Source organism: Pholcus phalangioides, unplaced genomic scaffold, assembly GCF_987345545.1.
Source record: "Pholcus phalangioides strain wild (caught in Gottingen) unplaced genomic scaffold, Ppha-v1.0 ptg000011l_1, whole genome shotgun sequence".
Lineage (NCBI taxonomy): Eukaryota > Metazoa > Arthropoda > Arachnida > Araneae > Pholcidae > Pholcus > Pholcus phalangioides.
Window position 1 is genome coordinate 49291686 of NW_028301604.1, and position 25179 is coordinate 49316864.

General features: G+C 37.2%; 1 protein-coding gene across 4 annotated transcripts in view; it reads left to right on the top strand.

Moving 5' to 3' along the window:
• The window catches only part of Ask1 (apoptotic signal-regulating kinase 1), a 606402-nt gene that overhangs the window by 220817 nt on the left and 360406 nt on the right, over nucleotides 1-25179 (top strand). For all 4 annotated transcript variants that reach the window (XM_089239611.1, XM_089239614.1, XM_089239612.1 and 1 more), the window contains one exon: nucleotides 19082-19153. In XM_089239611.1, coding sequence (XP_089095737.1) covers nucleotides 19082-19153 — 72 coding nt within the window. The remainder of the gene's footprint in view (nucleotides 1-19081; nucleotides 19154-25179) is intronic.

The window sequence follows — 25179 nt, forward strand, 5'->3', positions numbered from 1 at the left end:
TTCAATGTTGGAAAAAGCTATGGAATATTCTGTCGACGTGATGTCAGGAGTTGAATAAAATTGAAGATTCAAAAATATATATCTGGTGTGGAGGATTTATATATTAAAAACTGGAGGGGGATTTCGAATATTTCTCTCATCCAGAACAAATTTGCTGCCATCTGTTGTAAAAATACATGATCAAAATACATTTAACTTAAAGATATCATCTTTATAGATTAAATTAAAAAAATAATGATTTCGAAAATTTTGAAATAATTTTTACGTTAAATGAATTTTTATTATTTAATTTTTAACCCTTAGAATTTCCTACGAATGCCAAGAATCTTCTCCCATATTTTCGGCTAACATAATTCATAATTTATCCCCTCTTTAACTTCGATTAAAATATCATGTAATCGATATTTACAACTTAGAGGAGAAATAGATAAATTTTATATTTCTTCTCGATGACTTACATAAGTTTATAATATGCTGTGTATTCTTTTTTCCCCTGTGGCATCATCTCTCGCCCCCTTACGTGCACCTCCTGATGCGTGGATGGTAGAGGCGAAAAAATTGGACAAGCGAACTGTTTCCCTTGTATGACCTACTTCTTGCTCAGTGTGTTGCTCTCGCGCAAGGGAGAAAAAAGTTTCTCCTTTTTTATTATGTGGAATTGATATTAACCTATGTAAATAGTTTTTTTAAATTAAATGAACTTAAATATTATCAACCGTTTCTTCAATTGTAGTCAGAATATACATCGTCCTCAATGTGTACCACATAACTATACCCCTCTTGGGTAAGTGAAAGTGAATAAATTTATATTCTTTAAAAATTATCTCTCTATCCGTGGATTTGAGTAGACTGAAGCGCATGCACTAACTGCGCTCACCTCCATAAAAATCATCCAATGAGCTTCTACTTACCACTTACTGTGTGGACACTTTCAAGAAGAATCGGTAAGTTAAAATTAAGTTACCAACTAAAGCACTTGCCTCGTGTAAACAGGCCTTTAGTTAGAAGGTAAAGATAAAGAAAACAGATTGTGTATATTGTAACTCGCCATAAAAGTCAGCTGAAAAGCAGAAGATTGTTCAATTTTGGGGCGAAACACTTGTTTTGGTATATTTACAATAGAGGCATATGTTAAATTGTGTAACTTAATAAATTTAAAAACCTTGAGCACATTATTTTTCTACTCTAAAATTTGAAACTTTTCTGTAATTTTTAACAAAAAAATAGATTTTTAACTTATTATTTGAACAAAAATGGAAAATATAACACTGGAAGAAAATTGAAATTAAAACTTTCTTAAACGTAATTCACTGTTTTTTTATCAACACCCCTAGTTATGTGCACTTTAATGACCCATTCAAAACACAGTATTTTTGGTATACATGCAGGTGCTTCACTGACATTCGCTACGCATATGTAAAATACTTCGTTCATTTCTTAGAGCAGCTGAATACATACTTCATCATAGTAGGACTTATTACATTAATAATAATGTACTTAATACATTATAGTAGGATTGCTAGAGATTTTTACCGTTAGTCATAAATAGCAGGTCCAATGGTCGAAGGTGGTTTTCTATTGCCCAGGAATTCCTTATCACTCATAATTATTGTACTTTGAAGTTATGCGGCTTGGTCACTATCGAGTAGCACAGATGTTTTTCCAGTCTCCAAGGAATTCTACAGATACAGAGTTTTCTCATAGCATTATTGTCTTCAGAACATTTTCTGTTGTGCTTATAATGGCAAATAGTGAACACGCAAACAGCAGGGTCACCTGGTTGTTAACAGAGAGCCCCGAAGAAGTAGAATATTTTCAGGAAAGAGGGACGGAGAGTATAGAAAAACAATTTTTTCCCTAGCTGTATTGTTCGGGTTTCATGACGACATGTACTTAAAATTGCAAAAAGAAAAAAAAATACAATTAAAAATGCGGTGGTGGCCAGAGACACATGTTTCCCTTCCTTGGGGACTTGCAAAAAAACGAGTGATTTTCAGTGCAATAGGGGAAGAGGGATCCTCCAAATTCTTATAATTTACGATTGCAGCTGGAAGCTTTTGTCCCAGAACTATAAGAAGGTTTTTCATCTTCACCCTTGCATGATTTTTAAACTGAAAACTTAAATAATATTTTCCATAGTGGTTAAATAAACCAATTAGTTATTAATGAGGAATGAAAGGGTAATGAATATATTCTTGTGGCCTGATACGATTGATGTCACGGCCCGGTGGTTGAGAAACACTGCTCTAGACCATGATAACTATTTTAGTGCAAACCTAACCTTTTTATGTCAATTGGTTGATTTGTTATTAATTTTTAAGATGTATCAAGGACTTCTCGTCCACCTTGTATGTACAGGGTGCATGGGAAAGTCCTTTATCCTTGAATGACTTGCAAACTATTGGTCCTGGAAGCATACTTCAAATTGGATAAAGTATCCAAATAATTTATTGACCTCAGATAGGCCATGTGGTTGTATAGTTATTAAAATAAAAATTTAATGTTTTATGTGGTCACCCTGTCCTGAAAAACGCATTCAAGTTTTTGCCGTCTCTCCTGAGCCCAAAACACCATATTTTTAAGGGCAAGATTCACTGAGATATTTGAATGCAAAAATCGCTTAAAATGAGGTAAAGAACTGGAGTATGACTGCATTAAGCTGAATACAAGGAATTCAAACAACTATGCATCGTTTGTACTAACCACTGTGGATAGTAATTGGGATTCATTGAGTGATCCATTCCACTGGCTATCCGGTATACACATCAGAGAGTTTTTTGGTATTCCCAGATATCTTCTGGAGGATTCGGCTGGAGATTGCACTATAACTGAAGCAAGCCAGTCATAGGGGCAATGACTACGGACAAGAGTCATCGTCAATTTCTTCAGTAAATTAACACATCTGATTCTAAATGAAGAGTTACAGGTATATTCATGAGCCCCAGAAGTATTGTTAATAAAATTGACAATTTGTATTGCTGCATTCAGTCATACGAGGTCGACATTCTGTGTATAGCAGAGACTTGGTTGCATTAGTCAGTCTTGTCTTCCTTGATATGTCTACCAGAATACAATATTTTCCGATACGACAGAGAAACTACTGTGGGAGGAGGTGTATGCATTATTATTCAAAGCAGCCTGAAACCTCAGCTAATGAATGTGCATAATAGAAATCAAGATGTTGAGATAATATCGGTAGATACAAAAAGCGGAAATAGGAAGTGCAGGCTTATTACGGCGTACATTCCACCAAATGAAGCATGTAATTTAGATCATTGGTCTGAGTTTTGGAGACAGAACTCAGACATTACTGCTCCACGTACTTTCCTGTGATTTTGGTCGGAGACTTTAACATGCGGGGAATTGATTGGATAAACGTGAGATTCTTATCTGAATTGGAGTCACAGTTCATGTCAATATCAGCAGAACTAGGCCTTGTTCAGTTGGTCGATTTTCCCACGAAAGGGGAAAACTCCTTAGATCTTCTGTTTGCTACCAATCCTTCGGCAGTGTATGACGTATATGCACTTCCATCCTTCTGCAACAGTGATAATCCATTGCATTTGCCGATACACTTCTCATTGCATATTACAACAAGATTAGATTGTCAATCAACATTAAACTATTACAGTGCAGCTTATCCACGATTATCAACTATTGTAAAAGATCTTCAAAACCAAGTACTAGCTGGAACTATCTCAGCTGCGGATCCTTTGCCAGCTCTATTTCTGTGGTCTTGTGAACATGTTCCCCATCAAATGAGATTTGGAAAAAAAGACAAGGTTTTATGAATGCTAAACAATAGAAAATTGCATGCTTGGCATCAATATAAATCAATACCTAGTCAAACCACTAAAGAACAATACAAGGTCATGGCTAGGAACTATGTAAATTACGTCCAAGAGATAGGGAGTTTACATCTCTTCAACCTCTGTAAAAATCAAGATCGTAACTTTTTCCACCGAGATGCCGCCACAGACTTTGTCTATCCCGGGGCATACCAATGCTATCTTTGAGTGGTACCATAATAACGGAAGATTATGAGAAAGCAAATGTTTTTGCTGACATATTTTCTTGACAACCATCGTTATCATGGCCTTATGGATGATCATCCCTTCTTTTTCATATGTTCAACACTCAGACGATAAAGGCCATTATTGCTTCTCTTCTGGTCGATCATCTCTGGGTCCTGATGGAATACCCAGTTGTTTCTACAAACGTCTTTCAGACCCGCGATATCTTCTCTCCTTAGCTCTATCTTCACACCCTTATACGACTACGGATCTATTCCATGCTCTTGGAAAACTGCAGTTATTAGTCCAATTTATAAGAATAAAGGCTCCAGGGCAGATCCGAATGATTACCGCCCGGTATCGTTAACCGATACATCTTGCAAAATTTTCGAGATGCATCGTCAATCAGTTACTTCCATTTGCCAATGAGATGGGCTTAATCCCCTCAGTTCAGTTTGGCTTCATTCCTGGCCGCTCATTATCAGTGCAGCAGTTGATTTGCCTGATATATGGGTGAGTGCTATAGATTCAGGACAAGAGATTGATGCAATTTACATCGATTTCCAAAAGGCATTTGATAAAGTAGACAAATTACTACTACTGAGGTACTAGCTTGCATGGGGGTTCCAGATAAAATTGTGAGGATAATTCAAGTACTGCTATCAGACAGAGTTCATCAGGTTTGCGTAGCCAGCATCATTTCCAGAGAATGTCAGGTGCTAAGCGAAGTCGTCCAGGGGTCGGTGTTAGGCCCAGTCTTATTTACTTTGTACGCTTACGATATTACTCGGGCTGTGTGTCACCCATCTCTCTATTGCAATTCGCTGATGACGTGAAGTTATTCTCTCCAGTAGAAAACAATAGGGGCCTAAGAATTGCATGCCAACAACTTCTTCAGTGGAGTTGTCAGTATAAGCTCCCTATTTCATCATCAAAAAGTGGATTGATGCATTTAGGTAGATGCAGTGATCCTAAATATTATCAACTAGGTAATGAAATGTTACAGCAATTGGATACATGAGTGGATTTAGGTACTGTAATAAGCCGTATTCTGGATTTCACTGATCATTATCATGGCATAGTCTGCGAAGCTAACAGAAGTTCATATATGTTATGCACGGCATACCGTAAGTGTGATGCACATATGTTGTCATATTCTTTCTGTGTGTATGTTCGCTCGACTCTGGAGCTCTGTTTGCAAGTATGGAGTCCTTACAAAATCAAGGACATAAAGCTCCTCGAAAAGCCACAGAGGTCGTTTACTAAACGAATAGAAGGTATGAGCGGTTTGTCTTATTACCAAAGACTTCAATCTCTGGGTTTGCACTCACTGGAATGGTGTAGAATTGCTGCAGATCTGAAGATGTGCTACAAACTTGTCCACCAAATTGTTTATCTACCATTGAGAGAACCTTTTTTTGAGATCATAGACAGGCGAGTTAACCTATGGAGGGATCTCTTCCAAATAAGAATACTACCAGAATACGGCCAGAAGAGATTGCTTTTCCCATGGATATAGATGCTATGTGCCAAGAATATGGAACAGTCTTCCATCAGAACTTGTATGCGCCTCCTACGCAAGATTTGCTTCCACTATTGAGGATTTCGACCTGACTTCGTATGCAAAGTGCTATACTTTCTGACTGTTATTTTTATTATTTATTCATTATTATTATTAGTTTAGTATAAGTGCATTTTATGCCTTCTGGGGTTATTGTAAATAAAAAAATTATAAATGATATGAAGCATGGAATGTGTGTGTGTGTGTGAGCTCGTTCAATAGTTTATATGGTTCTTTTCTTCACTTGGTCGATTTTCAAATTCATATGCAGTTGAACCTCGCTATAGTAAACTCTCAGATATAGTGAACTTTTTCAGTGGTCCCAAACTGAACACCTACTTAACTAACTTCAATGTTTCAACAAATTTGAATATAGTGAGCCTTGGGTTATAGTGTACTTTTTATTGGGTCCGTAGATGGTTCACTATAACAGGCTTTGACTGTAGGCATATATATATATATATATATGTGTAAGTGAATATATTGCACTCAAAAACATGAATTTGTTTTTCGTTGAACTCAAGACTTTCAGGGCAGCAACTGTCAAAATTGGGATTTTAGGATATGGTGACCAAATAAAAAGTTAATTTTTTTATTTTAATACCTATACACCCCCTTGCAATGTGAATGGTGTATCTGAGGTCTACACATTATTTAGGTACTTTTTCCAATTAGAAGTATGCTTCTAGGATCAATGGTTTGAAGTCATTCCAAGATAAAGAACTTTCTTGTGCACCTTATACGAAAATTAACATGTGAAACAGTACCATATGCTCAAAGAAAACGCTGTTCCAGTTGAAGTTGTCACCTAAGTTTTAGAGCTCCAGTAATGTTGGAAATGTCTAAGCCATGTGTAAAATTTAAAAGTCTTTATATGACAAAGCAAGTTGTGACTTTATTTTAAAATGCTGGAGATTTTTAATAAAGTGGAGCCTCTGTTTACGAGCATAATTCATTCTGTGAATGTACTTGTAATTGGAAACACTAGTTTATTGAATCGAACTTCACTATAGGTAATAATGTAAACTGTTGATTGTAATTGTAAAATGATTCATTCCACAACCGTTCCCTTCTCACCAACACGATCCTTTCAAACGAAAAGTTCAGGTTGATGCATTTTAAATTATTGTATTTTTACTTATTTTATATTGAAGGCTGAAGTATTTCTGAAATGATGTAGAAGAGCATGCAGTTTCACTCTGGAATCCTATTTTGCATTATCATCCAACAAGAGAGTAAAACCATCTGTCATGGCTTATGCTATTTATGCCAGTCCCGTAGTCAGAGATGTCTTAATGAATAACAAATGGGCTGAAATTGAACAAATGCTTTTAAACTTTCATTGAAACAAAAAAGACCCCTATAAAAATGCTCTTGAACCTAGCCCCTTTACTTGTTAAGACGTCCTTGCTCATATTGAGAGAACTCCAACTGTGTGTGTGTGTGTGTGTGTGTGTCCTTTGACTTTGTTAGTCGACATGGTGCTCGACAGGCAAAGTGCATATGCAAAGCCTCACATGGACTAGTACTCATCTAGAACTCTTTGGTATATATGCCACCAGAGGGGAGCAGGGAGAGCGATTGCTTCCCCCAATGAAAATTTTGCCTACATTGGCGCCTATTCTCCCAAATGACATTTGATCTCCAAAAAATTAAATATTTCATTTTCTACCTTCATTGACCTTCATAGAATGATGAATGGGGAAAAAACTCCAGTTATATATGCACCTCTTGCAGTTTTACAGTGATTATGTTTGAACAATTTGAGAGAAGAAGAAAGACAAAAAGGGAAGGTTTTCATTATACCATTTTCGAAAATTGCTCTCAAGCTTTTCATTTGAAAGCATTTTTAAAGCAACCCTGTTCCCGCCTGTATTAAAGGATGAAATCTTGCCCGCTTCTTTTGATGTGGCTTTTTTTTCCTATGCTATTGGTCATTCTTGGTAGAGCTTCTAGAAATATCTTCTCAGTTATGAGAATACGTCGTTCACCAAATGCTCGTTATGTTGTGAAGAACCACTGAGAGCTTTGATTAAGGCACCTTCTGAAGAAATTAGGTGCAGAAAAACCCATAGGGAAGAGACTACTGAACTTAAGAAGTAATGGCTAAAATCCAAGCTCCAAGAATTATCACATTTTCTTTGGGCACCTTAGGTAGAGCTTGAGCTCCTAAAAATACTACTTTATGTGTAGGAGACTTGGCTAAATTTAGAGTGCCTAGAAATGCCATGTTTGCTAGCTTTTCCCTAAAGGCCCTCTGGTTAATCAACAAGGGAAAAACCAAAAACTCCCTAGTCCATGGGTTCTCAACTGTGTGCTTCCAACCAGGGGCAGCTTAAGCGATGGTGCAAGGGGTACGGTGCAACCGGGCAGCAGATTGTAAGGGGCAGCAGCGTAGACTTCAGTTAAGACCCCAAAATTTAACAGTAAAATTCACATGATATCACGCTTTTGAGTCATATATGACTCAAACAACGCGATATGACGAGATATACCTAGACAATGGAAACATTGAGAAAATACACAGGGCCTCTCACCGTAATACCATAAACAAGAATGTAAGCTATTGGGGCAGCTAGAGACAAAATATTTGTACCCGTGCAGGACTTTTGCACGTCCTGTCTATTGCCCTATCCCCAAATAGACAGGAGGCGCTCAGGGCAAGGACGCAGCGGGGGGGGGACTTGGGGCTCTGGTCCCCCCCCCCCCCCCCCCGAACAAAATTTCTGGCTACGCCCTCTGGCTCAGGGTGTAGGTGGAAGCACCTACATCCTGAGTCAGGACCCCTGGGCTCGAATCTTTTGAGGGACCCAAACCATATTTTCCATGAGGCCCCTTCTACAGTTAATTTATAGTGTGAAAAAAAAAATTATAAGGATTTAGTCCCGGACCTCCAACACGGTTCCCAGCGACCTGGAAAGTCAGGGAGAATTAGGGAAAATCAGGGAATCAAAAAACAGTTAAGGAAAATTCTAAATACTTGTGAGGGAAAATCTGAAGGGGAAAAATAAAAAAAAATCAAACAGGATAAATCTACATTCAAGTGGTTTACCTTCACTTTTTTCCATGGAAGATTATTTTTCAGATCCCCAGAGAGAAAAAAAAAATCCTTATCAGCATTTTCCTCCAGATCCCCCTACTGAGAGAAATGTCTTATCAGTTGACAGGTGGGATTTTACACACACATATATATGTGCTGGCAGGGCCAGTCTTAGACCTAGTGGCGCCCGGTGCAAAAAAAGTAGTCAGCATCTCCAGGCACGAATCCAGAGTGTGTCAGAGGAGACATTTTTTGCTAGTCATTACTGTCCCGTAAAATACGGGACATATTCATTCTACCATATTATCAGACTCAGTGTGTGGTGATCGTCCCCACACCTCTTGGTTGGATATTAAGGGACGAAGAAGACGGAAAGACTTTGTCTAGAATGGGATTACTGCTATTTAACTTGTAAACAAGCATAAAACCCAACTTGTTTGATTTAATTAAGAGATTTAAAAACATTAAAAAGCAAAACTTCACACATTTATGCAGGATATCTATCTTCATGCTTACTTTGAGTTTTAGGGTTAAATTCGTGTAGCGCACGCATCACGTACAGGCTAAGATGATAATAAAAGTGGTTAAATTGAAGTGATATTTCCGTATGATTTCTTTTTTCTTTATAAACTCATAAACTTCATTTGAAATTATCCCTTTCAGACCCAGTACTAAGAAAAAGAAGGGGCAGGCAAACACCAGCTAAAGCACCGGGGCTTGCAACTTTGGAGGTACGACGAGCCGAATGGGGGGGCCCTTGTAACTCCTTTTTCTGAGCATAACCATTTCAAGGAGACTCCAAGAAAATACTGCTCCCTTGAAAGCATGCTATGGCCCTGGGGAAGGGGCAGGGCTGTCTTAAGAGCATTATGGGCCCCCACCCCGGACCAAGTGGTTTTTCTAAAGCCCTACCTAGTATATTCTAGAGAATGAAAATGAAAAATGAAATTTTAACTAGATCTTATTTTTGTGAGGCCTCTCTACTCCTGAGGCTCCCGGGTGGGCGGGAGCAGGGAAACGGCCCTGGGAAGAGGGGTTGTTTTTCATCTCTGTAGATTTTTTTAAAACCTCAGGGACTTCAGCTTTAATTTCAACGATAATGCACAATTCTTGAAGTTTGAGCTGAACATCCGAGGTTAAAAAAAGAACATGTAAAGTGGAAAGAAGCTACCTCGCGCACGTTTGTGCATTCAGAGGGTCTAAAAGGGTTATGTATAATCGGCAATAAAAATGTTGCGAAATTATCAAACTTATCGATACAGCTTTATTTTTTTTCCGAGAGGTTTCATTGGTTAGTATCACATTAAGAATTTATTAACAAAAACATTGGTAGATTTTTCATATTGGGTAGATGTACCAGTACAAAAGTTGACATTTTCTCTACAAAACAGTGTTACAGAACATCCCCCCCTCGGTGGTGTAGCCAGGTTTTGGTCCATGGGGGAGCGAAATTGGGAAAGGCGCCATTTTTTTGTTCGTGCTTAAGTCGCAAACTTAAAATTATGAATTAGTGGAACTTTAAATTTCCCAATTTGAAAAAAATCAAATTTATTTTGTTTTCAGTGGATGTTATTTTTCAAATTAAATTAATTACCTTTCAATTGATTAATGTATTTTAATTTTTTAATTAATTTTAAATTTCATTTTATGTTTTGTTCAAGCTGGTGGAGGCTCTGTGACGGTATGGGGCGTGTGCAGTTGGCGTGATATGGGACCCCTGATACGTCTAGATACGACAGGTGACAGGTACGTAAGCATCCTGTCTGATCACCTGCACCCATTCATGTCCATTGTGCATTCCGACGGACTTGGACAATTTCAGCAGGACAATGCAACACCCCACACGTTCATAATTGCTACAAAGTGGCTCCAGGAACACTCTTCTGACTTTAGACACTTCCGCTGGCCACCTAAATCCCCAGACATGAACATTATTGAACATATCTGGGATGCCTTGCAACGTGCTGTTCAGAAGAGATCTCCACCACCTCTTACTCCTACGGATTTATGGACAGCCCTGCAGGATTCATGGTGTCAATTACCTCCAGCACTACTTCAGACATTAGTCGAGTCTATGCCACATCGTGTTGCGGCACTTCTGTGGGCTCATGGTTTAGGAACCACTGCTTCAAACGAATTAGTGTGTGTCAGAATCCAAAAAGGTTTAGGAACCACTGCTTCAAACGAATTAGCGTGTGTCAGAAATTGTCTCATGTGTCCTTAATCTATTTAAGTATGTCTGAGGCATGTGTGTAATGCCACTACTCATCTTCTGAATCGAAGTGAAAATGGCAGGTGTATGAATCGATTGAAATATTTTTTATGTTCTATTATCTACCGGCTTCCTTTGGAGATACTATTTAAAGGGGAGTTCTCTGCTCGAAGATGAAAAACTTGAAAAGGCATTGTGCATAGTATATGTATTGCGATGTGTTTTATAACAAATCAGAGAAGACTGGAAATATGTGAGTGATGAATGGTACAGACTAGCGCAGGGGTTTTCAAACTATTCCATCTGTGGTGCTCCGTTACTTTAATCAATGCTTGCCCGCGGCTCTCCCGCGCAGTTTAACAAAGAATCTCTTTGAAAAACCTTCGGGATGCTCCGTGGTGCCCCCGACAAAGGTTTTTCGAAAATATTTTTTGTTAAACGCTCAGCTCTAGGGAGCTGACGGAGCTCGCGGATAAGCATTAACTAGGGGGAAAGGGGCACTTCGGGAGGAAAAATTTCGAGAACCCCCCTACGTCAGGCTATTCTGGGCAGTCATGGATAAATTATGACAAAGTCAGGGGGCCACGGGTGCCAAAGGTTTAAGAAGCACTGGATTAATTGGAGGGGAGATATACATGTCACGAGTTAACGAACACACCGGCCATAACCTTTTCCAGGGAATAATTTCTCCGATTCGGCACATGCATATACAGCATAATGATGAAACAAACAGTGATTCATAGAAAAGAGAAATTATACCATGAAAAAAAGACATGTTTCTGAAAAAGTTACATTTTGATATAAAACTATGCACTATCACTGTATAATATAATACAATATATTATCGTACAAATATAGAAGACTATAATTTCCTCTCCCATTTTCTGCATATCAAATCGCTATTGACTAAAGATTATAGGTTTTTATTTACCTACCTTTAAGAAACTCTTTCAGAACCCCCTTTTGTGCCCCAAAATCTTGAGTTTTTAGAGCTCAATAGCCCATAGCTGTTTTCCACCTTTTCCTTGTATTTGACACTGCCCTATACACAAGCTAGTAGCTCTTGCCAAGACACCTGCAGATAACGTGGCATTTCTAGGCACTATGAATCTAGCTAAGTCCCCTATACACAAAGTGGTATTTCTAGGAGCTCAAATTCAACCTAAGGCGCCCAAAGAAAAGGTGATACTTCGTGGAACTTGAATCCTAGCCATTACTTCATAGGTTCATTGGTCTGTCCACAATAGGTTCCCATGCCTAATTTCTTCAAAAGGCACCTCAGTCAATGCTCTTGGTGGCCCTTCAGAACAGAATGTGTATTTCATGAACGCCATATCATATCCTCATACCTATGAATGGTATTTCTTGAAGCTCTACCGAGAACGACCAATAGCAAGAGAAAAAAAGTTACAGCTAGAAGCGGGCAAGATTATGCCCTTTAATAAAGGTGGGGGGCAGAGGCTGATCTGAACACGCTTCCAGATGAAGAGCTTGAGATTCCAATTGTGTGTCAAAAATGGTATAATGAAAACCTCCACTTTTTCTTTTTTTTCCTCCTTCTCTTAAGGATTGGTACAAACCCAATCACTGTGCAACTTCAAGCGGACAAATATAAATGTAGAATTTTTTGATTTACTCAACATTTTAGTCAATGAAGGTAGAAAATGAAAAAGTCAATACATATTTTTTTCAAGTTTTTTTTAAAGATCAAAGTCATTTAGAAAAATAGGTGCCAATGTAGGCAAAATTTGGATTGGGGGAGCAATCCCTCCCTCTGCTCCCCCCCAGCTATGCCACTGCCCCCCCCTCCTCGAGAGCGATTTGATGTTGATAAATGAAATTCTCATGTGGGTTATAATATACTGCTGCGGACTATACATGATGTCTTTTTTTCCTCAAACTAGCAAAGTTTGCGGATTATACGTAGCAAAATTCAATAGGTTTGGTTTGATTCTTATTCACGATTAGCGTCGAGGAAATGACTTACCTTCATAATGACTTTAAGATGATTAAAATTCTTAAAAATCTTATAGAATTTCATTTCGATCGAATTTATATTAAGGTTTTCTGCCCTTCTTGAAAGTCGGTTTGAAAAAAATCAAATTGAAAATTTCCAACATTAGTTTCTTGAAAGGAAATGATGTCTTTTTAGAGTCCCTTTGTGGCCACAACTTACTAAAGGAGCCTCATTTGAGGCTTTACCGTTTCTGACCGGGTATCTGGAACAAGATCCATGAAACTCTGTAAAGATGTTAATTTGTGTATATGTACAGTTTGTTAAAATTTTCCATACACACATGTTTCACTCAGGGGCGGCTCAAGACAAAATCTCTACCCGAGTGGGACCTATTTTTGGGCTTCGTGACTTCCCCAATTAAAATAACTTGTTTCAATCGCTTCGTTTTGATGCGTTCTAAGGAACAGCGATATTTTGTGTCATAAAATATTTCGAATTTCTTTTGCCCTTTCACTTCGCATTTGACACTTTTCTAGAGCACACCGAACTGCCCTTGGTTGAAATAATAGGAAAATCTGACTAGTCGGGAGACTGGCCAGTGATGGGGAATGTTAAAGTGCATGTGTTTCCTCGTGTGAGAACATTTTAGTTTCTCATCGTGTAACAGGTAGGAACGAGGCCCAAGTGCAGGATCCCTATTTAAAATGGTCAGCTAATCATAGGTTTTAATTCATTCATTTTTTTTCTTAAATGTTTTTTTTTTCGAAATACTGTATTGTATTGGCGATTCGATTCTGCGTTTTAATAAAAGTAATAAAAGTCGAGAAAAAAGGCATGAAAGGCCTCTGGCTCAATCTTTTCCACGTCAGAAGACACCTTCAATTCCTGTAATACTCCCCACAACACAGGAAAACACTTTTGCTCTTGTTAGTAAAAAAATTGGGTGATTGAGGACGATTGCTCCGTTATTTTTATTTTTTACTGAACAACAGAAAAATTGCTTCTTCCCCCCCCCCCAAAATCTCCTGCAGGGGTAAACGAAGAACTCGATAATGTATCTTTATCTAACCAAAATCGCTATGTACTGTAAGTATATAGGTGCACTGCCCATCAATTATCTTTTCGAAAAATAACCATAATATTGTATACACTCAAACCTTTTTTTTTTAAAAAATTCTCATCTCGGTCATTTTTCATGTATATTTTAGTTATTTTTTTATGAATATGTATCTAAAGGAATTTTTCTAATGTATATTTAACGCGTTTTGGCTCCCCTTCTCATTTGACACCCGGTGCAATTGCACCGGTCGCACTGCCCTAAGACTGTCCCTGTGTGCTGGAAAACTGTTGGCCAGGGAACAATCTGCCCTCTGAGTAAATAAATGAAGGGATGTAAAGTGGAGAGACCCTCCTTTCCATTGTTGAAAACAAAGCCAGTACTAGCTCTTAACTTCTTCAGGGCTCGGCACGGGTCACTTTTTTCACTAAAAGTCACTTTTTTAGAAACTGGTCACTTTTATTACGTATTTTCAGGCCCAGGTCACTTTTTCCACTTTTTTAGCAAAAAAACCTCGGTCTCGCGCGCTTTTCTGCTGTCAGTGTTTTTCTTTTCTTCAAGGAGGAACTTTACCTGTTCAATATCGCTAATTTTCTCCCTCCCTTCATTGAACTACGATCGAAGGCATCTTATCTTCCCGGGAGCATACCGTGTGACGTCAGCATAACTTGATTTCAAGGCGCTTGGAAAAAGTAAGCTCCTTGGTTAAAGAATCGTCATTTTATGGAAAAGCCGGTCGGAAAAAAAACTAGCATAAAAGGCGTACTTACAACAAAGAATTTTTCCCCCCTATACTACCATTCTTTCTTATTTCCCCACGTGCTCACTCGTTCTTTCATTTTCATCTTATTTTAAAATTGATCCTGTATTTTATTTGTTTTAAAAAGTTTTAGTCCTAAGGGCCAAATTCCTTTCTCTGAGCATCGAGCAAGTTACATTTGTTGTTTGTTCTATCGTTACTTTTGTTAATTTTTGTAAATGTTATTTGAAATGACGATTAGAGAGCCCGTGCAGAAACTAACTTACGCGCAGCGGGAGAATACCAAAGCGCGTATTAAAGACGTGTATTATTAATACGTATTAAGCGTATTATTAATACGTATTAAGTGTATTATTAATACGTATTAAGCGTATTATTAATACGCTTTGGAGAATACTCTTGTAGCTGGCCAAGGTTAAAGAAGCTCGCATGTATTTTGAATTTACTTCCAATAAAAAAAATTATCCGATTGAAAATCGCGATCTATCGACAAATAAAATTCGTACTATTTTTCTAACTGGATTTAAATCTCAGCACGAAACCGTACCCCCAAATTTGATCGAAAGGAGAACTATTTATGAAAAGATCACAGAATCCTGCAATTCAACATTTAGTTTAACACAAGGGTTTCCAAATCAGATGAAAATTTGTCATCAGGCTGATAAAAACTCAGTTAACGTGCATGCGAGCCGTAACTGAAGGCGGATTTAACGATGGGCACACCGAGCGCGCCTTTGGCCCCTACTTCACATTTTTTTCCTAATTTAAAGGGCCTAATATTAATTTTTTTTATGCCCGGGCCGTAACTTAATTTAGAGCATCTTCATGATACTGATTGTTGACTTAATATTGTTGGATTGTTTTCCTTTTTTTTTCTCTCCATGCACGTGCGGGAACCGGTTGTTCCGACGCTGTATGCAAATCGGCGGCTGCGTACCCTCACGGGAGCACGGATATATAGACTGGTTTTTTCTCTATAGGTGAGATGTCTGTTTTTTCCGCATGGATGTATGTCGGGATTCGATTTGTTTCTCTCTTTTGATTGCCGGCCGTATTTTTGATGAACGAAAATGATCTTGAAAACAGCACCAGGTAGAGGCTGATCGTGTTGCTCTTGGGATCAAACTTTTGCAAAATGTTTCTGTAGCTCTAGCCTTGGCCTTGCAATTGAGTTAATCGGGGATTCACCTGCTGCGCCGATATGAATCCTTCCATTTTCTAGTTGAATTTTTCTGAGTGTGAACTCCATTTGTGTCTCCTTACTAGCTTCCATCTGTTTTCTCTCCTCAATTACGGTGTTTAAAAACTGTTCGATGAAATCTTTGTTGTAGCATTCTGCCTCCATTATTACGGATTTGAGTTGAAATACCTTCATATCTAGAACATTTTGAACTCCTATTTCCACAGCGACTTGTCTCCCTTCTGTCCTCCACAGTCCTTATTGCCTCTGGCTAAGAAAGCCATTATTCCCTCAAAGAATAGAAAAACAGTGAATTTTCTTATAAAAAAAAACGCTCACCACACTTTTCCTTCATTCTTCCTACACGCTTCAAGTGCTCTTCGTATCGCTTCCTCACAATGAAAGTTCTCTGCGTCGCCTCCTCACAATGAAAGTTCTCTGCGTCGCCTCCTCACAATGAAAGTTCTCTGCGTCACCTCCTCACAATGAAAGTTCTCTGCGTCGCCTCCTCACAATGAAAGTTCTCTGCGTCGCCTCCTCACAATGAAAGTTCTCTGCGTCGCCTCCTCACAATGAAAGTTCTCTGCGTCGCCTCCTCACAATGAAAGTTCTCTGCGTCGCCTCCTCACAATGAAAGTTCTCTGCGTCACCTCCTCACAACGAAAGTTCTCCACTTTTCATGTCGCCTTCTGACAACGAAAGTTTTTCCATTAAATATTGTCAGATCTATTGCTCACTATCCTACCAGCTGCGCCAATGTTGTGACCTTATGTTCTTCAAATAGTGAGCACTCATCAAAACAAACATAAACAGGAATTTATTAATAAAAAAAATTAGAATAAGAATGTAAACTTGAGATGACGATCCTATTCGATTGCTTTCGCACACCATTCTGTCCCTCTTTTTATTTTCAAATGCCCCTTTTTGTTTTTGCAATCTCCTGAGGCTTTTCTTCTTGTGCTCTGGAGCCTTATACCACATTGTTACATCAAGGTTTGAACTGAGAGACGTGCATACAGAACACTACAATCTCATAACAAAAAGGAAATAGCTTTGTGGGATTCTTGAATTGAACATTGGTAATGAACACTTTCAAGTGAAACAGAACAAAAAGTATAGTTTTTCTCCAAAAATAAGACCTAATCAGAAAATAAGCCTTAGCTTGATTTTTTCCAAGATGCTCATAATATAAGCTCAACCCCCTTAAAATTATCCTGTTAAAATCATCAGCCAGATAAAGGCATTCTGTTGCTAAACATGACAGGTTGTCTTGCATAAAGTGATATTAATATAAAATAATGTTATTGACATTTGTATTTAATGATAATTCATGTTATTTTGTAGTTTTAAGTTCCCAAAAATGGCTAATTTGGACAAGTGGAAAACACCTCCAGAGTAATGAATCCTCAGAATGACTGCTATCTCCTCTTAATCAGATCATTTTTTAATTATTACTGCTCTTTTAAAAATATTTCAGAATTTAATTTAATGAAGCAGGGATATTTGTCAACAGTGAGGAATTCAAGAAAGAGAAGCATGTGACTTTACCTCCTGAAAGTTTGGGTTCTGGTTACTAAAGGTTTTATTTTTGATCAATCAGGACACTTTTGAATACATTTTTTGTAGTTTGAAAAATTTGGAGGAAAAAAATTCAGGCACCATCCTGATTTCATTATCCAAATTCATTTGTTTTACCACAAATAATGTCCTTGCTACAATTCTGCATATAACTCAAGGTTCAGATACAATTATGTAGAAGTCGGTTTGTTTATGTGTGAACAATTATTCCCTTGTATGGTCAATTTTATTAATCAAATACATTGTTTAACATGCACCAAAAATGTATATTTAGACATAATGTAAGATGTACACATAAAGGATGGACATGAATGTTTAAATTAGATATGTTGAGATTGTGGAAATAGGAAATTCGATTTTCACCATTTTGCCCAAAAAAACTGAGTTTTTTACAACCGTGCTTTGGAAGTACATGTACAATTGAGTAGTAGTAGTGTATATGTGATATGTGCTTACGATAAGAGGAACATGATGAAAGCAATTGTGGGTGGAAGCATGAAGATTTTTCAGCACTTCCATATCTTGAATTACCTCTGGAGAAAAAGAATATATTTTTTTTCTTTTTATTTTATTCTCCTATTTTTATATTTTAATCTAAATTTTTTCCAACCACCTTTTTGGCGATTTTCCAGTTGTATTTTTTGAATTTGTGAAAGTACACGACGCATAAAATATAATTAAAATTTTTTTTATTAATTAAAAAATTAAAATAAATTATTCATTTGAAAAGTAATCAATTTAATTTAAAAAATAACAAACTGAAAACAAATTTCAATTGATTTTTTTAATTGATAAATTTCAAGTTTTATCTTCTAATGTATAATTTTAAGTTTGTGCCTAAACCAAAAACAAAAAATGGCGCCTTTCCGAATTTTGCTCCCCCACTGACCAAAATCTGGGTATGTCACTGGTATTGCAAGGAATATGTATCTCATTTATCGTGTCAAATCTATTAAAAAAATCTGTTACCTCATTTTGCAAAACACTTGCAAACCAAGTTACTCTTAATCCAAAGTTTTACTGTACCATTTATGAACCTTCACAAATGTTCATCAAACCTTCACATTTCTCTGTTAGACTCAATCATTCCCAAAAATCATTCCCAATGCCCATCTTTGCCTGTTCAGATTGTCACAAATTTAGCTTTTTCCCAAGAACTAGTATCGACTGGAACAACCTACCATCAAATATTGGAAAGTGCATTACGATTTCTGAATTCTCTCGTACCATCAATCGTCACTTTTGCCATATATAAATTCCGCATCCTCTTGTATAGGCCTCGGCCAATCAATATTAAATAAATAAATAAATAAAGGTGGAAAGTCATTGTTGCTCAAGATACTCATTAAATCAGTGAAATGCTTTCAGAAAATCTCATTTAAGTGGTTCTAGAAGTTTTAAATTTTGAAAAGATGACCAAAAATATATATTTATTAGATAAATAATAATTACATCTATTATTTATATTTATTTTTTTTTTAATTTGCTTCTTTATTTTTAATAAAAATTCCAATGTATGTAATATTATGATATGCAAAAAATTTTTTTTAGTTATGTTGATGTTGGCAATCACAGAAGAGACATGGTGTATCAAGACATATGCATATTTATTGCTCTTATAGGAATTTATATTTATTTAATTGACATGAGATGATGTAACATTTTCTTTTTACTTAGTAAATGATTTTTGTAAGTTTTACTTTATTAATTCATTATTTTACAGATTTTCAATTTCTGGATCGAATATTTTGTGGATGCAATATTGCCAGAAGTGTCAGACATTATACGATTTCCAGTAAGTTTGCCGCCCCCCCCCCCTATTCATCTTATGCAATATTTGTCTATTTTTACTTGCCATGACTGGAGTTCAGAAACTTAGGATCTGCGTGCGTGAGAAATACTAAGATGGAAAAAAATGAAAATGTTCAAAATAGGCATCAAGATCTACTATGAATCAGCTTTCAACAGAATATGACCTCGAAAATTCATAAATAAATATGAAAAATTCACTATTTAGGTATTTGTGACTAAACATTCAAGACTTTTAATGGTGAATTTCACCCATGATGGGAAAGTGCACTATCAAAAATTGAAAATCACCTTGCAGTCTATTGCATACAGTCTGCGTCGTGAGGGGCAATGGCGTAATTAGGGTTTCTGAATTCCAGACATTTTTTTTTTTGAAGCCATCGGGAACAGTAAATCATATATTTCCTGAGATCACTTATTTACAGTGAAACCCTGTTTATAGGATTCTCTTTATTTATACAACTTTTTCTCGACTTCAATTACTCTTTACACTTTGTAAAGTTAAAATATTTCATTCATGTACCGCACAACTTCAGTTACAAGACACAAATCCCAAATTTTATAATAAATAATTAATTTATATTATAATTATTATACCTATTATAACGTGTATCGGACCCATTTAAGACATATGTACCGGCTCTTTGGCTTTACACAATAAATTGTTTTCAAAATACTAACAGGGTGTCCACCATCACTGAAAAATCATGAAAAAGTCATAAAATTTGAGTGAAGGTCATGGATTTTTTATGATTCCCATAGATTTTTTTTTTTCAGTTTTTCCCTTAAAATGTAAGCTATTGAGAAGCTGTGGCATTCAATATTCTTCTCTCTCAGGTTTCTTTTTTTTCCCCTGAATGGGATGAATGGGTGAGTAGCAGAAAAAAGAACAATGTCAATAGTGCCGTTTACATGGGAAATAGTAAAAGCAGGTTTAAAACCCGCTTTAAGAATTTTCACCAATGACTGCTCTCCATGTCTTGAAAGAAAAGTCACCAAGTGAACACTAGAATTCCCAATGCTACCGCAATATTGCACATTTAAACGGGACTAATGTGTAGTCAGCCAACGTTGAAGCAGACATTATATGGGTGGAGCAAAAAAGCTATTTAGCCTTTATGAACAAAAAAGAACTTTCTTTGCTTGTCCGGTCCTTTCAATATCCAATATCTGTAATTTTCCCCTAAAGCATTGTTCTCAGGATCACGTGATAATTCATAGAGGAGGTGGGAGGATGACTAATGGGCCACGGCAGTAGGGAATTCTGTTGGGAACAATATTGGTTTTCCATAGAAAGGACATTACCTTCCCCCCACATTGTAGAGCAGGGCCTATAGGCTGTTGAATCTTTGGCAGGTCTACAAGCCAGAGTTAAAAAATCATCATATAATACATATAACCGAAAAACAGAGCATCAGAAGTGTTTTAAAAATGTTGGTGCGTTCATGGGTGCAGATATGCCCCCCTAGCGTCAAAGTTGGAGTCGACTGATCTAATTTGTGTATATATGAATTGACATAATCGTGCCCCCCCCCCCCAGACTTTAAAGTCTATATCCACCTATGGCTGCGTGACTCAAATTTTTTGTGAGAGAAATAATGATATCTAAATTAATTCTATTAACTCTCTCGGGGGGGGGGGTGTGATAGAGTATATATAGCACCTGGTTTTTGACGCCCACTGGCTGAAAGCACCAACTTGTCAACCAAAGTTCAACAAATGGGTATTTTTACCACTTGTAGCCATAATATCTGTAAGTACAAACTTTGAAATTACGCGTTTAATGCCTCATGCCCCAAAAATGTATGTGTTTGTGTGTGTGTCTCCAGATTTTTTCAGTTCATTTAGTATTCCTATGTGGTTCAACATAATTTCCTATGTAGCATTTCGGGACATGCTACCACCAATAATTAATTATTGGTGCATGTCTTACTTGAGTGGTGATGATCCTGAAATAGGGGAAGAAAGAAAAGGGAAATAAATGACAATGTGCGAATTGAATTGGCGGAATTAATAGTGGTAGTGCATTAAAACAAAGTGTTTATTACAACAATTAATTAAGGGGGAAAATAAAAAGGGAAAAGATCACAAGTGCTTACATTGTAAAAAAACATGGAGGAATATTTAGAATTGCATTTGCAACAAATATCAACATGAAATAAATGAAAAGATGTGAATGCTAGACTTAAGTTTATGTGTGGCTCTGCTCATTTTAAATAACATTCAAGTTTGAGATATGTGCACAACAAAAAGAAAAATATGAACGAATGAAAAAGAGAAGCACTTTGTAAAAAAAAATTGGACTTTTTTTTGCCCTGCCTTTGCGATCAGAGTTTACAGTGCAGCGTAGACATATCAGATCTGGACATAGATTTGCTTGTCACAGTCCTACTATTTGATGCAGTGATTGACACATGTGAGTCTCTAAGACACTTCATACACATGAGATGATTGACACGGGATAACGTGGATCACTTGGATGAAGACCCTTATCATGGTGATAGACCAATGCAGTGAATTTAGTTGATTTGGAGGATGTTCACATCTTTATTAATTTGATCGTTGCTCCGTGATAGTTGATAAAATTTTTAATTACATAATTACACTTTAAATTCGTGAGATGATTGTTCACTTAGAGGGAGATTTCACTTAGGTCGAAGACCCAGAGGTCCCGAAAAACATGGATCTCTTTCTTCTCTACATGATCAAGTGTGTGTTCCAGATGGCAGAGAAAAATCATGTCAATGCTGTGTTCTTGGCAGTTTTGGCGGTCTTTTCATTTTGCCAATTTGAGCTATGTATTACCCGAGATATGTTCAAGGTCACTTCAAACAGATTCCGGTTAGAACCATGTCACACAATCGTTTTGGCACAGTCGGGTATCCATTATTGCTAGTTGTTGGCATGTTTGATGATACGTGCCACTCGGTCTCATTGCCTCTCATTATTCTGAAATGTGTTGAAATTTTGCCAGGTAAAGGTCTGGACTAAAAATAGCTCGAGTCTTTGTTGGTGGAAGACCAACAAACACTGGGGAGATATATATCTCTTCATCCTGAAAAGTTTGATCCTATTTTGAAGGGGAAGGAGCAAAAATTAAAAATGATTTCATGTTGTATGGCATGATATGCTCCAATAATTCCTCCTCAAATCTGTTTGTTATATCTCCATAAAATTAAAATGGAGTGAGAGAGAAGATGTTTTCTCGATCCTAATCTGTAATGGATTACTCCTAACATTGAAAAAAATGCACTGTCAAGTAAACACAAAATTCAAGTACCTGACGTTAACATTCACCATATTCTAAATACCCTCAATTCCATTGACCCCCTGCATCCAATTCACTATAGAGGAAGAAAACAATAACCAACTTGCATTCCTGGACGTATTGGTCACTCACTCGTAACCAACAAACTTTTTCTACCACTGTCTTTCATGAACCATGTGCGGTTTCTTTACCCCCACACAACCTCTCTGCTCATCCTCTGGCACAAAAATATGTCTCGTTCTATACATACATGAAGCAAGCCATTAATATCTACTCCTCAATGACGCTACTTGTAGCTGAACTCAATATCCTAAAAGCAATAGCAGTCGATCGGGGGTACCACAGCTCTCTTATTGATAACCGACACAGCAAACTTATTGAAAATACTTCTGCAACTAAGCCTAATTCTGAACACAAAAACTTGTTCATTTTGCCTTTTTACCCAAAAACGAGCCAACGCATTGCTAAAATCCTTCGAAAATATAATTTTTCTGTGATTTTCTCCCCGTCAATAAACTCAGCTTCTCTAAACTAAAAGATCCCATTGACCCACTCAACAACTGTTGCATCTACAGCATTTCATGCCAATAAGGATTGTCAAACTATAAACGTGCCTTAAAATGCTGTTTAAACTAGCACAGAAGATACATAACCAACCAAGACTTTAACTGCTCATCCATAGCCCGACATTGCTGGTCTTGTAACCATAAATTTGACTTTTCTTCTGCCAAAATTATTCAAAAATGCCCCTCACTGTCTGACTTGGATTTCTTCGAATTATTCCACATCAACAAAAACTCAAACCAGTTGGTCGACGACCTAACCAGCACACTCAAAAATCTGGCAACAGTTTCTACAATAATTATTTTTTCTCCATTAGCATCACTATCACGTTCTTGTTTGTGATTGGCTCTGCCATTTTTCTTTTTTTTCCTCTTCCTTTGCTCTTGTTGTTGGTTCATTTTGAATTCTACTCTTTGTCTACAACAGTGAATAATTCCTGCTATAAGGAGTATTTTTTCTTTGCTACTGATGAAGGAACTTCATGTAGTTCCGAAATGCCTTTAGCCGTGGTTCCTTTTTGCAATTTTGGGTCTACACATGTTGGTCTTTCCCTATTATTGTCTCACTCAAAAGGTAATTCATTTCTAAAATAGCGTTGTCGCTACTGACATATCCGTAAAAGAGGTAAAAGAGGGATGACCATTAATCAGGGATTTCAAATGCATACTTTTATCGTACAAGGGTAAATTATTATTTGGCCGTAAAAGAGGGGTCACAGCATCTGAGAGGTGTTTGTTAAGAGGGGTTTTACTGTATAAGAAAAATGAGTTGTTTTCTCACCAAAGCTCATTGATCTCCAAGGATCCCTAATTAAGAACAGTTGATTTTAAACCATGGAGGTATTATCTAGTGGAGATGGCAATGCGGCAAAGATCAAATGATTCCAGGTTGCCTTTTCCTGGCATTTATCGCGTTTTCCATTCAGCACAAACATTGCAAGTGCCTAATGCTTTTCTAGGTTGTTACAACCTCCTTTTAAATCTATCATATTACTTGCACTCGAAAAATACAACCAAGTCTCATTATGATAGGAGCAGGGTCGCCCTTACTACATGCGGGGCCCGGTGCAAAAAAAAATTGTGGAGCCAAGTGCATCTCAACAATTGTGGGACATCAGACCTGTTTAGGACCCTCTTTGCCCCGATTTTATATATTTTGTGGGGATAATTTTTCGAATGCCAATGAAAATTCAGAATTAACGAAAGAAATAATTCCAGGATTTATTAAAGAAATACTTCCAGGATTAGTCAATGATTAAAATTTAGAATTAATGGAAGAAAAAATCTGGAATTGATGAAAATTCAGAATTAATGGAAATTCCGAATTAAAGAAAGGAATAATACCAGAATTAACGAAAATTCAAAAGTCAAATTTCAATGGAAAAAATACTTCCAAAAGTGATGAAAAAAACAATTTTCGAATTGATAAAATTCAGTACTACCGGGGGGGGGGGGGGGGGAGGAATTCCTTAATTCAAGAATCCCAATAATTTACCATAAGTGCAGGGCTCGGTGCAACCACACCTGTCACACACTCCTGAGGGCAGTTCTGCATAGGAGACCTTCTTTGCACTTGAGGCTCTGAACTATGCCCGAGTAGTCTCATGCTTTAAAATGGCCATCAGCATTGCTCCCACTTTCTGTAGACCCCTTAGGCTGGGGTCTGCGGTGAGCCCCAGGCCAAACTTTTCACGGGCCTCTCTGTAGTAAATTTATAGCGGGAAAAATAATCGTTCCAGGCCCCTGGGCTGGAGGCCGTAGGGGCGCCGAACCAGAGGGGTGCAAATTTTCCTTTCAACATTACAAAGAGTTGTGCCAAAATGCTTCCTTGCCCTGACTGCCAAAGCATCTGGTTTCGGTCCCGGAAATAGGCATTGCTCTGTCGGGCCTATTCGTAGAAATCCCCTAACTACATGCATAGTGCTTACATGGGGGAGACCGATATTGCCACAGCCCGGAAAACCCCCCCCCCCCATGATGAATCTATAATTTTTTAAACAATTAATCATTATTATAATTAAATGATTATCATGAATTCTCCTAATTATCATTATTTTCATCATTTATGAATAATTCATGCATTTTATAAATCATAGTGCGTTATTCATAAGCGATGAAAATTCATTTTTATGAAGATTTAATTGCTGAAAGAAATTGATCAGAACTGAAAGAAATAAAATA